We start from the raw sequence: 17,764 nt of genomic DNA, 5'->3' as shown, positions 1-17,764 counted from the left end.
ATGATATGCTGAAGATATGCAAATAAAAACCTCTTACTCTTTCCAAAGAAAATTAAGAGCAAATATATATTGAAAACTAAATGCTTACCTGATACAATATACTGGATTCCTCCTAAATAGCATGAGCTTCAGTGTTTGCTGTGATCTTGCTAGTAAGCTAGCAAATTCCATGGGATCCCAAAAGTACAGCTTTGTTTTAAAACCAGGAACCAGATCCCTCCATACAGTTAGCAGTGGTGACTGCTTGACCTGAACTTCTTCAACTGACTGGTAATCCTATTCATCAAGTTAATTTAAAAGACTTCTACCCATTTCAACAGACTGGGCAAACCTATCTGCATGTTGATAATTCCTTCTGCACAAGTAAATGTGCCACACACAAGTCAGTGTGCCTACAAGAATGATTACAGTGTTATATTCTTGCCTAACCATATTTTATTCATGCAAGGATTTAGTTTTCCATCAATCAAGTCCCAGCAGGTTTCCTTCCAGAAAGCAGGGCAGATGACCTGAGTCACTGCAAAACACAGCAATGAAACAAGGTGTTGGAGGGAATAGGAGAGGGGTTGTTCATTTTAAGCAAAGTATCATAAAAAATAAATTAGGAAAATCCAAAGTGTTTTTAAATAAATAAATAATCATCAACCTTCAGAGGAAGACTCTTTAAAAATGCAGCAGCCTCAACTATTAAAAATGCATGGAAGCAAAATGATTCAAGATGCTTTGATGCTTATGGGGAAACTAACAAAAACATTGGATTCAGATTGTTTTCCCACTGATCTGACTATAGGAGTCTCTTTTTTTTTTTTTTAAAAAATATATATATTTATTCCAATTACTGCTATGTTTTGCTTTGCATGAAAACCAGACCTTTGTCCCTTGTTACTAAAGCTGATTTCCCACCTGAAAACAGTCTTCTATAGACAAGCCTTTAATAGCAAACTATCATTAGAAGTTGAAGATGATGACAAAAACATCAGATGATACCAGAGCAACTGGTATGGATGCTCAGATGACACACAGAAACAAGAAGTATGGTGCAAGTGTCTAGATAGAGTTATGGGTAGATGAGCATCAAAAGAATGTGAAAAATATCCTATTTTTTATGTAAATCCCTCTGTTGTTGCTGGGTGAAAACGGACAATCTCAGCAGAGATTCAGTATGTTTTCTCCTATTGCCAACTCCATCTTGAAATACAGCATTCAAACTTAGAAGAGCAAAAGGAATTCAGCAAGAACTGCCAAGCTTTGAGCCATACAGGACAACTCCCACCACAACAGGGCAGAAGGATGCAGTTCTCAAAGCTACGACATGCTCAAGTTCCTGTAGCACATCAGGTCTTACAACTAAAATAATCCCAGATCAGTCAATGCTTTACCATCAGTCTCTGATTGTAGGCTCCACCTCCCAAGACCAAGAAACTAATTGCTTCCACCTCTCTGAAAAGTAGGATCTGAATCAGCTGGCAGTGACCAGGAGGGAAAACTGATCTATAATCTGCAACTATAAAGAATGTTTCAGATTTGGGAAGCAAAATGGAATAGGGGAAAAAAAGAGAAAAAACAAAACCACTGCCTGCTGTCTAACAATACAGAAACACACATTCAGACCAAACCATAGCAAATATGTTAAGAAGCTGCTCTGCAAAAATGTTCTCTCAGTGCTGCTACAACTGTCCCTGTAGTGTGGTACTCCACTTATGCTTGAAAGCTCTGCCTCTGGAGCTGCAACACGCTTCTTTTCATTTTTCTGCTAGCTTGGATAGGGATCATTGGTAAACAAAAAAGACCACAGTCTGGGGAAAAAAAAAAAAAAACACATCAACTCATCAGATCACATAGGCTGGATCTGGATCTCACTTCAACTTGCTTTCAAGGTAGTTGCAGAAAGAGATGAGGTCTCTCCTCAGCCTCTCCTCCTCCAAACTAAACAACCCCTATTCCCTCAGCTACTTTTCAGAAATCTAGTTTTCTAGTCCCTTCACCAGTTTCTTTGCACTGCACTGGGAGCTCTGTTTTCTAGGAAAAGCACTCTAGTTTGAGGTCTACAGCAACATCAAAGAGTTCTTTGAAGCAAACAGAAAAGATCTTGTTTGGCCAAAGTATAAAATTGGATATGATCTTTTAATATTATTTTTTATACAGTCTTCCCATCAATCAGCATCTTTCTACAGCCTTCTTTTCTTTTATAGACTGAAACCAATGAGTGGTAAAAGTCAATGTTAAAGATTCTCATATAATTCTGATAATATCCTCAAAAACAAAGATCTAATTCTCTTTCTTCTGTACTCAAATAAAAATGACTTTGAACAAATATCAGGCTGTCACCATTCTGAAATAAAATGAGAGATTGAGGTTTGTTTTTATGTTTGTTTGTTTCTAAACATGCATAACATTTTGTAGTGGAGAAGTGCATACAGTACCTGTTGTTATTCTTATGTGACTCTTTAAAAGTTTTCATAAAAACAACAGGTTACCAACGAAAGATAACATCAGCTCATCAGGTTCTTCAGGTGTTCTTCTGCAAAGCTATGAAAAAACAGTTCATCTCCTCCTCGGAGAGACCTAACACAAAATTTTCACGTACAATCACTGTGAAGTCTTCCCTTCTCCCCACAGCTTCATATTCTACCCAACCCTTCAATGTCAGAAGATTTTTTTTTAAAAAAGAAACAAGAAAAAGGAAAGAAAAGAAAAACAGCTTATAAAACCACAAAGAAAATAAACTTACTTTAATATATATATAAAGAGAACAAAATGAAACTTGAGGGAAAACTTACTGGCGTTACAGTTTATCCTGATACAGTCTAGATGGGGAAAAATAAATGAAAGATGAAATTGCATCCTTCAAGGTAACAGCTGCAGACATCCAAAAACAATCAGTCCACCCTTCCGGGGACAGACACACGCAAAGAGATGTGGCCATTTTATATTTATATACAATCTGTACAAGTTCAGGAGTGGATGTATATGTACAGTATATTCTACATAAATATTTGTTACATAAATATATATATACACGCACACATATATATATACACATATGTATAGAGATATATACCAATATACATATATATCCACACGTAAACATTTTATTTTTATAGAAGATTATGCATCTAAGAGTATCTTCTACTCCAGACCATGAACTGATGTGAATTACAAGAAAAAAAAAAAATTGATAATTAAGCACAAAAAAATCTCCCTTGAAATGCAAATCATATTCCAGTGTAACTTCTCTTTTTAAAAACCTTTAGCAATTTCTCTAAAAAGCTTGAAGTTTGAAGTCAACCTTTACACTTGGATTCTTTGGAATTAGTTTGTATTGTTATTGCACAAATACACCATCTGTCCAACACAGAATACCTGTAGAATCAGTCTGTGAGATTTGTTGGTGCAATATTTAACCCTTTCCAGCTCTGCCAAAGACAGACCCTCTACTCATGTCCCCTTGTGCCAGCCCAGAACACTTTTTAGTATGTGCACAGGCACATTTAACACTGTCCATTCAGGCGAGGAAAGGGTTAATACACTGCCCAGTTGTGTCCTGTCATAAAATGGCCACTTGCAAACAGCTAACCGCACGAACGCCCAGCCCAGATTTCAGCTGGTTCTGGAGGTTGGGAATACTTTTCTTTTGACTGTTTGTTTTGGTTGGTGGGGGACACAGAGAATTCTTTCAAAGGTTTCCAGCCTTGCCAGTTCCTCAAAGCCCAATCTCACCTTGCTGCCTGAATGCTAAGATTGAAAGGAATGCTCATAACGTTCAGGGAGAAGATGAAATGGGCAGTGAAGTGGCAGATCTGTGAACCTTTGCTGGCCCTGCTTCATTCAGAGGTTATGGACAAGGGAGGAAGAAGAAGGGGTATATGGAAATTAAAACAGAGCTATGGTTGTAGAACCTAATAAATAGTAACTGAAAAACTGCACAAGAAAAATGACTGGAGGTGGGGGAGCCTGAGCTAGAGGGCTTCTGAGCATTGCTTCTTTAATTTTACACACTAATGCTCAGCATATCTCAGGATATGACCCATAATATCTTACATTTATAAATGCCTACTTTTAGCCTTGTGAACAACTTTTACTGTGGTGTCCAATGTGGTCAAAAGCTATTGTAACAGTGCTATTGCATATTTTGGGTGATGCTAACCTTCTCTTGGGAAAGGCCAGGAATAACAGCACCATGCTACCAGACACCCAGGTAACCAAGGCTTTGACCAGCAGTGATGGTTGTATTTTTTTACAGAGATATGGACCGGATTGTACAGAACGGCAGAGAAATAGAAAGCAGTTTGCTGCTTAATGGGGCCAATTCTGTGTTTACTCAGACACAGGAAAATTATTTCAGCAGCTGAAACTAAATGCAATCTTAGAAGATGAGAAAGAGTAAGAATCTATAAATAAACAGTCATAATGAGTTAGGGGTATACCAATCAGGAACAGCATAGCCAGAAAGCATCTGTCTTCAACCAGAACTTCCCTTGAGAAAATCTGGGTTTGGTTTTGTGCGATTAGGTTTGTCATGTGTCGTCAACCGCAACAGAAAAGTGGGAGCAAACAGCCCTGGAGCAATTGGTACGATCACCATACAGTGGTGGCTATATCCCATACAGGAGCTAGATGGGGTAAGGGGAGTTCTTACGTATATGCATGGGGAATCAGCTACCCTTGCCTCTATAAACTGAAAGAGAGAGAGTGAGAGAGACTCCAGTACCTCTCTACAAGTGAATGAGATCACAAGAGATGATACAGCAGGAACAACAGGGAAATTCTTTATGGGCTAAACAGTAAGTGTGCTGTAAAGGGAAACATGGCTGGTCCTCAGCAACATTCATCAAATCTAGAAACTAAAACCACCTGTTGTGGTTTTGATCTCTGCAGATAAGTTTTTAAGCAATACTGAAACATATATATATATATTTTAAGCAATACTGAAACAACTACATGCCCTAGGACTTCCCTCCTAAGTCACTGGCTGCTCTGAATGAAGGGATTGATGTCTTACACTGAAAAGCAATGTAGCCCTTATCCTGACTGGTAGATTTGTATTTCAAAGGATAATGAGACCAGACCACCGAAGGGGTGGCCCTGACAACTATCGTGGTACTGTCTGATCTCCAGACTCTGCAATGCCACAAAATGATGTGCCAGGAAGAAACACCCAAGCTTACTCCAGAAGAATCAATTCCTGAACCAGACTTGGTCCAGCTAGTTCAGCAGGGATCTTGCTTGGCAGCTAAGCTCCTACATCTGCCTGTGGTACTACATCAGCACTGCCACACAATCCTGCACTTGAGCTAACACTGACGCACTCTGCCACAAAGACTCTCACTCCAGCACACTGCCTATCTCTACAGAGCACTTTCTTACACCAAGTAGATGCACTCCAAGATCCAATGCCTCCTTTTCCATTTTACAAATGAAAGTTAGTCAAGGTGCTGTATTCCAATACCATGGCAATTGCCATAAGAGAAGAAACTAGAATATCTAGGGAGCCATCTGGTTAACAGGCCTTCAAGAATTGAAAGTGCATTGCAGAGAAAGACATTAAAATCTCATACTATTGCTATGGAAGCTGCAGTTGCCCAGAAGCTCTGGAAAAAAATGAACTAAAATGAATCTCAAGTCAGTCACTGAAAAGAGAGGCTTTAAAAGCCAAAGGTGCTACACTGAAAGAACAGTAACAATATTTTTTATTTCCTTAATCCTGATCTTGCCCAAAAGCAACAACAAAGTTACAATCATTAAAACATGAAACTTTTTTCTCCCTCTTACATCAGTTTTTAGAAATGAAGAAAATACTTAGCTTCCTCTAAACTAGTACAACACTACAAAACCCAAAGCTGAGGATGCCTTCCCTGACAGTAAGGTGCAGGGCTCATGCTTAGCTGGTTCCTTGTACTCAAAACAGCAGCAGCTGCAGAATTCAGGAACAATTAAGAGGACTGCTTGAGAGCTCACAGCAGTGCAATAAGACTTTGGATAATTATCATCTAAGGCTCTCAGCACTGTTATCAGCTTCTACTGATGTGATTTACTTTGTTTAGGTTTGTGTTTATAGTTGTATTCCTGACTTAAAAAAAGTTTTCCTTTGCTTTGGACTTCAAACATGAGTGTGCCTAAACAGCTGTTAATCCAGTAACCAGCCACTTCTGCCATAGAATGAGATGTTTGGAGGACAGTCATAAAGCAATTTCATTTCTGTAATTACATAGGGAGCAGGATGACCTGAAAAGAACTTGTACAGTTACTTTCTGTCATTGTTATTCCTAGTGCAAATCAGATGCTGCTTCCTTAGTGCCTGGACACAAGGTTTTCTAGAGCACATCACAAGGAAATTGGGACAAAGACCCTCTCCTTGCAAAAAGGTTAAATAGCTTCACTCCAGCTAACTAAAGTTAAGGATTCACTGTTTGAATAGCATTACTAGCAGACTAATGAAGTCTCCGGGAATTATGTCTGTGTTTCTTATCACTGCTCTTTACCTTTGTGCCACAGAATGGTGATATTTACATTATCTGTAATTGCAGAGGCCCCAGCCTGTTTTCTTCCGCGAAACCATCACCTCTGCTGTGGGAGGACAAAGTGTTTGCTCCTTTTGAAGAGCATCCACATATGGTTATGGAAGGGCACTTCAAAGTAAGACTAGAACAACAAAGATAATAAGGGCCTTACAATTTCCACTCACTCTAGGTTATCCCCTGTGGGGAAGTCAGATGAGGCCTTGTGCACTCTTCCCCCATGCTACAATACAGCTCTTTGCCTCTCTTACTACTCAGACTGTGCACCCACCTGTTAATATTGATATTTTTTTCATACCTGTTACAATAAAAATATATCAAAAGTCACTGTATGTACTGATTATATTAAAAAGTGTGTCTAGGTATACATTTGCACATCTGCATGCATGATCTGCACAAAAGGAAATTTGGTGTAGAAGTTCACGTATGTTTAAAAATCAGAAAATGTGTATGTTCTGTTTTTATATAGGAATTATAAAAAACCTGTAAATATTGCAAAGACAAATATGTCTTTGAAAACCCTAAGGAGAAAAGGTAGGAGATAGGGATGGTCACACTTCTTTGCAGGAGAACTGACTCAGATTAACAGTTTGTAGGCAGAATTCATTCTAGTCATCAATGCCCTGAAGCTGAGTCTAGCCAAGAAGAAACAAAACTGAAATATTCTTTAATAAAAGTTAGTGAAACTATAATCTTTCCATTCACTGATGGGAGGAAAAAAAGTGAAGGTGCATCTCTCAACTGGACCAGCCATTTCTTTCCCTTTATGCAAATCTCAGCATCAGAAATGATTCCCAAGCATGTTCAAGGCCATTATTTGCTTCACCTCTCTCTCTCTCTCTCTTTCTCTCTTTCTCTCTCTCTCTCCTTTCACTGTACACTCATTTCTTCAGAATCCTTATCAACAGAAGTGAGATCTGCATCACATTTGGAATTCTATTCCTCACACAACAAACACTCAAATTACTGTGAAACTTGCTGTCAACATGCAGACTGGAGTGCCTCAGGGACTGACATGGGAAAGGTCTGAAACAACTTCCTCACCTCTCTTTCTTGGAGAATTATTCACCACTGCTCTTATGCCTCCTACCTTCTACAGCAAACCCCCATGCCCACCCATGCCTGCTGTACGATGTATCCCCCAGCTGAAGCTGGACAATGCTGTGTGCTGAGGAGGTGGTGGGATATGCCAGCCCCTGCAGGCTGCTCTGTACAGTCTGTTCTCAGGGCTGTTTGCTGTGCGGGCCGCAGGCTTCAGGCCTTTGAAGGGTTGAATACCATCTTTTGATTTACTATGGCTGATGGGGTATGGGAAAGCTTTACAACTGAAATACATATAAGAGTTAAAAAATAATAATTAAAAAAAAAAAGAAAGAAAGAAAAAAAACAACACGGGAAATACCTAAATAACCACACAAATGATAACAAGTAATCAAATGGAATAGATCAAAGAGACAACTCTTAGAAACAGTTTTAAATGACTTATAAGAAAAGCACGATTATATAACTCACCACTCAAAACAGTCTTTGTTTACACACATCTGTCATCGGTTAGACGCTTAGGGGGATGGTGACATGCAGCTAGTCAGCACCAAGCATGCTCAGGTCTTCAGAGGGTGTTCATTACACTTCTCACCCGTAAGAGGATTTTGGCAGGGTCAAATGATGAAGACGTCATTCTTCTTTGTGACATTTTGGCTATAATCAGTCTCCTTAAAGAGTTAGGTGTGACTTCCAGTAAACAACAGAATTTAAGTGGCTCTGTTAAGGTCATTCCTCCTCAAACTCTCTTTCTCCAACAGCAAGGTAACCTTGCTGTTTTGAAAGCAGGAAAGTCCTGACTAAAAGAAAATACTTTAGATTTGCAGCGCTTCTTTGGAGAACAACTCAAAAGAATTGAGTTCAGCATTCTTACAGTAAGAAGTTGAAACAGTGAGAGATCAGAGGTCTGCTTCTGTTTGAGAAGCTACTATCATAGCTGAAGCTGACCTGCTTCCTCTACCTGCTACCTGCCAAGTATAGCAACTATTCCTATGCTAGCTCGACGCTCATTGGCGATTTAAACTTTTCCAATTGAACTAAGAAGAGCATACATATTCCAAACAGGAACCAGAACAAATAGCTTTTTTTTTCCTTTTCTGTTTTGTTGTTGTTGTTGTTGTTATAATACAAGAGTTTCTATACTCCTTTGGACAGAGACTATTATTAATAAATATGAACTTGCTTAAATGCATCTTCTCTTCTTTACTCTCCTAACTCAAAAGCTGATGCTACAACCTTGTAAGAGATTTAAAGCAAAAAAAAAAAGTAAGCTTTTAAAACAAGCTGTCCACTTACTGGACAACGTATTTCTCAGGTGAGGATAAGAAACCTTAAAATCACCACTCAAGCTCGTCCATGGCACAGAAAGACCTTGATAAATTTACAATATCTACCTAGGGTAGGAGTTGAAAAAGAAGAGACGTGACTACAGGTATGGGTAAAAAACACTGCTGCACTCTGCAAACTCACTACACAGTTTGCTCCTGATATCAACATAGCGGAACTTTCACGATGCTGATGTTGTTAGCTCAAAATAATCTCAAAGCTTACTCCTGTGGGGTTTGGAATTTTGAAAGCTGACAGAAGCTTTTGCAGACCATGCACATCTTAATATCAAGTACCTTAGATTTTAGAAGAGGCTTAACATTTCCCATTATCACGTTAGTTCTGCCTTTTTGACTCAAAGTCTCTTCTTATATCGCTGGATTCACATGAAGCAACAAGTTGCATCAGTGTAAACGAAAGAAAACTTCACCTCCTGTGCTTATGTTCTTTAAAAAGAAGGCTATTTGTCATTCAGTACTACACTTAGAGACTGGCAAGAAAATGGATACAGGATAATCAAATAGCTCATTCATTCCCCCTCAAAATTTTTCGCTGTTGTTACTTATGAACTTGTTTCTAATGGTCTTTTATTATTTTCTGTGAAAGTGTAACACTAAGGAGACAGAACACAACCCTTTGAGATGGGGGATGCACTTTTATTACTGCTGCCTTTATTTTAAGAGACACAATGAAAAGATGCAGGTTTTTTTTCTAGATATTAAAAGCCCTAAAGGCTGAAAAATATACTAAATATGAAATAGAAATAATTAGCAATTTAGCAAAATAGAATATTTAATATCAAGTTGTAGCAAATATTGTCAAATTCTGTAAAAGGTTTGGGATTCACAAGACTTCTGCTTGCCACCATATCCATTTTGCTTAATTCTCACATTTGGCTTTGACTGTTTTGAGTGATGCTGAATGAATGAGGGATGTAACTGATCAAAAGATGGACCAAGCAGCATGTCTCACACAGAGCTCACCAGTCCCAGACCAAGAAAGGAAACTTAAAAACTTAGACTTTAAAACCAACACTGTTCATAACAAAGAACTAAGAGCAAATCTCCATGCAGCAATACAAGAGTTTATCTCCACAATAGAATATAATTATGAAGGTCTCAGCAGCTAATTTAGAGATCAATCCAATCCAATCAAACCAACAGAAATTAAACAAAATAATTTAAAAAACCACTAACCACAAGCCCAAACTAAGAGTGAAGGCAGTGGGAGGTTTTTATACAATACCTAAGTTGACCATAAGTTTGACACGGCCTCCATCCAGCTCCAGGCGCAGAGTGTCAGCAGAATCTCGTGAGGTGGTTGCCATCAACAGCCCATAGGCACGCTGGGACATGAAACGGAAGGATACATCTTCTGCTTCAGTATGCATGACCATAGGCATGATGATCTTCATGTACATGCTGCCATCATAGCTCAAGATAGAGGCCTCTGTAAGGAATCAGTAAAAAATTTCAAAAAAAAATGAAAATAACTTACACTTCCACATGATCTCCACACCTGAGGAAACTTGACATGTATTACAGAGCACTGTGTTTACAGACACTTGCCACTCACTCCAGAACAGTACATCACTCTAGGGTAGAACAGAGCTACTGTTCAACTGCATCCGGAAACTCTACATAAAAAGCATGAACAGGAAAAGTAAAGATAAGTGTGTTAGCTCTGGGCCCTTTTGTGATAATGAGCTAGGAGAGCTTCCATTTTTCACATCTTCCAAAAAATGTGATCTTCTCCATTAGTCCAGCCTACCCTAGCACTAGCTGGAGTGACTAGTTCAAACACTTCTCCTAGGGCATTTAGTCTTGCCTTGGAAAATTCAGATTTTCTATTTCTGGTGCTCTTAAGACTTATTGCTTATTCAGTGAGGAATTTCATTCCATAGTTATGACTTTAAAGAAAAACAGAAACCGTACACAATTATAGTTTGTGGCAACACAGTCCCTCAACAATCAATCTTAAATGCAAACCTTGTACAATAGTAGCATCTAGAAAGGTGTTCATGGCCTAAATAGGCAGATCAGACAAGTAAGAGAGAACTATGGCCTGTATTTGTTCAATTGTTTCTCGAGGTAGAATTTCATTTATCAAACTAAGCAAGCCTAGCCATTAAATATGAATTATCATTAATGTAGGACGTATATAGAGAATAAAATTCTTCAAAGGAGAGAATTTATTTTAGAGAAGCGAAAAAAAAAACATAATTAGAAGTAGCAGAATGAACATGAACACACAACATCTAAAGCAGGAAAGTGAAAATACATTTCCAAAGTTTAAGTTAGACTAAGAAGAGCTTGTAGAGGTACACATTACCCAAGAATAACAAAATGTTGGTCATAGGAAATGCTATTTAAAATTGAGTTAATATATCCATTCTACTTGTAATCATTTGATCTTTTTTCAGAGATATGTTGTAATCCGGCAGACATCTGTGAGTATGAAACAGGTTTCCTAACAGTTTTTCCCACATCAGGTTTGTGGGGGCTTTTCCCCCTCCTTACTAACAATTTTTGCTTCTGGAGCTCTGCTCACACAACTGGTAGCAGTGCAATGCAAATGATGAAAGGAACAAATGAAAATCCACACCAAGTTTACACATCATTCAAACACTGGAAACGGCAGGAGATGGAAGCAGAACAAAAGACAGGAGTATGGGGGGGAAAAAAAAAGGAAAGAAATTTTTCTGTCCTCTCCAAAGATGTCCAAGAAAACTGAGAGTTTAGTGGGAAAGGAGTTCCAGAACTTAACGCTCTCTATTTGTTCAGGGTTTCGCCTGTGGAAACTGACATTCTTCTTTGAAGGGGTAGAGTTAAACCCTTGCGAAAGAACTGCAACAACCAGTATGGCATGGCAATCATTGTTTCAGCCTGTGAATATGCTCTAAAGCACTTCTACCAGCAAAATTTACAAATCTGCATAAATACATTAATGTATGAATCAGAGCACCCCCTTTCCCCAGAGCCAACTCCTACCAAAGGCAGATATGTAGATTACTCCATGTAGGACTTTTACAACAGAACTATGTATAAAAAGCCCAGAGGTAGAAAAAAAGACTGATTTAAACTCTCTACACACATGAAAGGATCACTCTGTAAAGCACTCCTACCGAGATTCTCAGCAGCCTCCCAACCCACACAAGGAAAGAAAACACAGTATCAATTGAAACAACACATATTTGGAATATAGATGTTCTCAGACTTCATTTTTCACATTATCAGCTGACCCCCTCACACTGATGTGACTGGAACTCCTAGAGGGAAATTGTAAGCTTATTAAGAGCCAATTCTTATAGTCCTCTCAAGGAATAAGTGTTTGATGCCAGAGTAGGAGAGCTGGACAGGAAAATGAAGAACAACCCTAAGTCCAAGCTGGAAAGGATCCACAGTGGCTAGAAATATACATGCAGTGCGGTAATAAATACGCAAAAGAAGTGGTAAACAATGTGTATGGTTACAAAACATTTGACGGGGATCACTGTGGTTGGGCTGGTGCAGCAACTTGTCGTACTAATTGACCACGTGCACATCCTCTGGTCATGGGACGCACAAATCCATTAAGAAAACATCTCTGTGAGCACCATTAAAATAAGATGGCTGTGAACAACATCTTTATTCACCAGTTTTCTGAGCTGCACTCCCCACACACTGTCATGGTCTGTACGCGCAAAGTTCTCTACATGCAACACCCCCTCAGCCACACGTACACCTTCTGAGTACCAGCTGTCAGTGTTGTCCAGGGGACTCACATCTTTGCTCGGCCAAGAAACAGAGAGGGAAAGTAAGATTTTTTTTTTCAAGGTGGGGGAACAGTTTCTTACGTTTCAAAGTGCAATTCTCTTCCCCCTCATTTCTGCAACTCTTTCTTGCCACCCACAGCTGCAAGCTGGAACCAAATGTACTGTATATTATACATATACTCAAAGGCAAAGCGTATGTACACACAAACCTCCCTTGCTCTCTCTCCTCTCTGTGTGGATTGTATTAGAAAACGCAGTCAAGCATGAAATGGCTCTTTTGACGCTTTCAGCTCAGATGTGCCTTGCATGAAAAGGTTGTGTGCCCTAGCACCTGAATAGCTGTGGGAAAGGGGTTGGAGAGTATCAGGACCACAAGTGGGAGTCCCTGACACAAGCACCTCAGCTCTGCTGCTTACTTGTTGGCAGAGCCATGCCTTGGGTTCTTTGGAAATGTGCATTTTATTTTTTTCTGCAGACATTGTAAGACAACAAATCAAAAGAGTGGTAATAATGAGTCTCTTCCCTTCTAAAATAATTTGTGTCCTTCAGCTCCACTGATCCCATTGACAGAAAATTACTGTCCCCAGACAAGAAATGTGCACTGTTATTATTATATTTGTGTAAGAATAATCTGAAGAACACTCAGAATTGCTGAAGATGGCACAAAAATCTAGAAACTAATGTTTTGAATAGAATTTCTGAATTAAAATCTGAACTCCAAAATGTCAGGGGAAAAAAAAAAACAAAAAAAAAACTGATGCCTAAATTAACCCCGGATTCAAATTCTATAAGCATAGCTTCTACTTGGAATGAGTTATACAGTGAGATAAAGCAGGAGAAGCCCCGAGGGAAAACGGTAATGTAGGAGGCAAAAAAAATCTCATATTGAGCAAGATCTCTCCTTCCCACCTCCTGAACTCCTTGCTTGTTCTTCCTGGTATCTTTCCCTAAGCTCTGCCCACAGAATTCTGTGTAGAGAATGAAAAGAGGACCCAAGGGTTCTCAGTATAGTTCCAGTCACCATACTAACAGCCATGTCAATTTAGAACTAATAGAGACAAACCAGACAGGAGGAAAACTGAAGGTAAACTTCCAATTGGAAGAGATAACCAAAATTAATTTAAAAATCAAGACACTGCTTCAGTTGATATTCAATAGTAGCCTAAATCAGGTATTACTACTTAAACTTAACGTCTCTTCTCTGGCCAATCTGCTACAAATATAGCACTGAAACCTTGCAACAACTAAGCAGATAAAATCAAATAGCCTGAAATAGTTGAAACAGCCTCTACACAACCACATGAGAAGACGAGTTTCTGCCCTTGTGTGTGCCCTGTGCTGACCTGAGCCTCTCCCAGTTCAGACTACCTAAGCACTTGCCATCTTTTAAATGTAAGAAATTTCATTCTCACCTTATAAGTCTTCACCATTTGAAGTACCTGGAAGCATTTTCAGCACACCTCCTTGCAAGCAGAGCTTTCCCTCTAACTGTAAGAATAGTCCTTCAGAGGGGAATATTGCTTAGTAGCAGTCACAGAAATAAATCATATCTCCTTGTCCTGACAGCAGTCCCCAAAACTCAAGGATGGCACATTATCGCTAAGCAACACATACAGAAAATCACTGATGATTGAATGTAACCTGGCAACAACAAGGTGACCTCAGTCTCCTGTGCTGGCAACTTTTGCCTGAAAACAGGCATCCGCTTGATTGTCTTCAGCCAACTGAACAATGGGACTGTAATACCTTTGTACAGCACCATAAATACAAGCAGCAGCAACATAGTTATTCAAGTTAAAATACAGGCATATTCCTTCCACCTGTCTGCTTTCAGGGTAGCTATTATATTTGGAGCAGTGTGTAGCACAACAGATTTCACCCATGTTGCAGAGACCTGCAGTATAGACAAAAAGATCTAGAGCTGCATTTATCAGTGATCTCAAAGTCAGAAGCTTCATTGCCATTAGCTTGGAGATGGAAAGAGGAAGGAACCAGGTGCTAGCTCAAAACTGCCTGGACATAATGCCAGAGATCTGTGAAAATCAATATGTTATTAGGAGCAATTAGCTTCCCAGTCTTGTGCTCTGAGACCCTGCCAGCTTTAATTCTGCACTTAGCATCCAAAGGAGCAATTTACTGCTGCTTCCCCACAAAGCTCTGCATAAACATCCTAGGGAGGTGGCAACAGGCATATTCCTGCAAGACAGAGACAGAAAAATATTCAAGATTTCTTCATGCTTTTTCTCTTGGTTTCTAACCTTTCTCCAGTATTCATCTCCATTCTTTTCCACTTTCCATCCTTTTCAGCTTTCCTGTCATGTCTTGTTCTTCCCTGTGTTTTCTCCCCTGTCTCCCAGACTACAGCGTAGCTTTCTTCCTTCTTGAAGTCTCCAGAAAGATGATTGTGAAAGAATAAGGAAAAAAATATCTCCTCTTCATGAAAAGTTCAGCTGAAGTCACTAACAACAGTGAATCAGAACACACTATGCATTCCTCATACAGTTACATTTGAGAGAATCAGCCATCACTCCCCATTCACACTGAGCAGGGCTTCCAGAGAAAAGCATTAGCAGTTGGAGAGGCATAAGAGCAAGGACCAAGAATGGAAAAGAAGAGGCATGCTAGTTCAAAACAACAGGAAATACAGACTACACGTTTCTAACTACCTGCAAAAATTCAAATATCCTTCAAGATCATGACCTTAAGAAAGAGTGCCAGAGCTTTCTACCCACAAACCAGAAAAAAACTTTCCTGTGAGTATGCAGCACACCACCTTCCATTCCCATGCAAACATCAGTTTTTCTGTATGTCTGCTAGGAGATACGTGGCCACAAATAAAAACAGCCTCGATTATTTGAAAACCAACATAATACTTAAAAACAACAACAGCAAAACAAACAAACAACAACAAACCCACACTTCAGAAAAAAAAAAGAAGAAAAGAAGGCTTAAAGAAAGAAAACAATTCTCATTGCTGTCTAAGTAGATTCCATACGGACAAGTTTCCACAACAGATGTCAGCCAAGCCCTTGGACTGAGGATGTACATTCTTGAATCACCTGGGGGACACATGTCCACCCCTGGCATAATTTGGACTAAGCTACACCAAAGTTTGTGTCACTCGGATTTTGAAATGTAAGTGAGCTATAAAAAATGAGCAACTGAAAACATCTCCTTATAAATCTTTTGTACACTGACTTAATTTCTGCTGTATTTCACAGTAGATGCATATTTTACCTGCTCTTACTCCTAGCACTGCAGAACCAGGAGCACAAAGAGAGAATGGTTCTACCTACATGCCTTACTCACAGCTGTGCTTGAATTACCCTCAAGACTGGACTTACACCCAGTTGTAAAAGCAGCATAGCATTCAGTCAGAGTTTTTTGGTGCCAGCATATAGAGTGGGGTGTCCATGAGCAGGTTTGCTGGATGGCTGCCCCACCACACTGCTGAGTGAGTGCCTGCTGGACATCCACAAGGAAGCCATAGCTTTTGCAAGTTGGTAGGTCAAACAGCAGGACTCAGTAACAGCAAATCACAATCACTCATCTCCAACAGGAGAGGATGAAGCCAAAGAAATAGCTAGCCAAGATCTGCCCATAAACTTTTCTCTTAACCTCTAGCAGGTCCCAGCTGCTTCATCAGATGGAAAAAAAGACTTCCAGAAGTGTCCCCATACACTCACTGAAAATACAGGGAGGTACAGAGATATTGGGGGCCTAACTCAACTGCTCAAACTCTGCACAAAGAACAGGAACAGTTCTGACTTAGTTCAGTGTCGAGAGAAACGTTTTAAGTTGTACCTTACAAACTTTAAGGATATTATGTTGACATTCCCATTCAGCAAAAACCACAATAAATTACCATCATCCAAAACAATCACCAACATATACAGAAAGCAAGGCTTGATCCCACAGCTGCAAGGTTTGTTTCCTCAAAAATAGAGTGCAGGAGCTTCTTTAAAGTACATAGCCTTACTGCATCCAAGGTTATGAAAAAAACCACAGACTTTTGCCTAAGTGTAAACAATGGAAGTTTTGAGAGCAAGAATATAATCATTTAGGCTGCAATCTTACTATGAACCAAGAGTTAACGCTCTTAAAAAGGTAATGGGAATTTTAAATACTCACAGGCAGTTATGACTTGGGATGTCACACAGTGGCAAGAGCAGGGTTTCTCCCTGACAGCCAGGAGCCATGCGAGGCCCGACAGGCCTGTAGATGGTGGCCAGGTGTAATACAGGCAGCATCATAGCAATACGGGAGGTCTGAGGTCAGTCTGGGAGGTCTATCAGCTAGTCAGGCAAAGGGTCAGGTACAGTGATCACTGGGCAGGGCCAAAGTGAGAGGGCCAGAACATGAGCACAGCTGACCGAGCCCATGGCCACAGGGGCAGAGTGGCAGGAAGCTGAAGTCTGGCCCTGCTGTGGCCAACCCGAGGCAGGGGCTGATGGCTCCGAGGCCAACATTTGGTCTTGAGCCTGTGCAGGGTGTGGGGAGCTCTGAGGGACTGAAACGGTGCCAAGGCAGAGTAGCAGAGGCATCAGGGGCAGGCAGAACCCACGGGTGCGCTCAGGGCTCTGGCAGTGTGGAGCCAGTGGTGCTTTAATCCTTTTCCTCCCCAAGCTCAGAAAGGAAGCCCGTGTCTGCTATATGCATGACAACACTTCTTCCAGCAATCTGGATTTTTCTTGGACTTCTCCCACTGAAGTGCCACAGATCTCACCCCATCTACCCTGTCAAGTAGGAAAGAATAACTAGAAGGGATGTAAATGCAATTCACCAGCATTTGTAAGGATAGTGACAGAAAACAAAACAAAATATTCACCTAAAGGGAACCATTAGATTTAAGATAGAGTTTTATAAGTCTAGCAAAATTCACTGCAAATAGTACCACTAATCACCAACTGTAGGTTTATTGCACTAGCAAGAACAAACCCATTCTGCTTTAAAGATTTCAGCCTGCCAAGACGTCAATAGCATCTGCATTAGCTATTATGCACTGAAAATTCATGAAGATGAAACAGTTGTTAGAGACACAACATCAGAATTGTAAGGAACCTGGACTGTTTTTTCTGGTGCATAACTACCTCACAGATCAAAGTATTTTTGCAACATTAATCCC

The 17,764-nt window shown here is 39.9% G+C and overlaps 1 protein-coding gene across 1 annotated transcript in view; it reads right to left on the bottom strand.

Annotated features, from left to right (window-relative positions):
- NRXN3 (neurexin 3) overlaps window positions 1-17,764 on the bottom strand; it is a 1,003,017-nt gene that overhangs the window by 646,750 nt on the left and 338,503 nt on the right. Inside the window, exons 7-8 of the mRNA XM_021401765.1 lie at window positions 10,131-10,334; window positions 2,781-2,807 (exon numbers count right to left, since the gene is read on the bottom strand). Coding sequence (XP_021257440.1) covers window positions 2,781-2,807; window positions 10,131-10,334 — 231 coding nt within the window. The remainder of the gene's footprint in view (window positions 1-2,780; window positions 2,808-10,130; window positions 10,335-17,764) is intronic.

The sequence above is a fragment of the Numida meleagris genome, chromosome 6, assembly GCF_002078875.1.
Source record: "Numida meleagris isolate 19003 breed g44 Domestic line chromosome 6, NumMel1.0, whole genome shotgun sequence".
Classification (NCBI taxonomy): domain Eukaryota; kingdom Metazoa; phylum Chordata; class Aves; order Galliformes; family Numididae; genus Numida; species Numida meleagris.
Note: the sequence above shows the minus strand (reverse complement) of the source record. Positions and strands in the feature narration are given on the sequence as shown.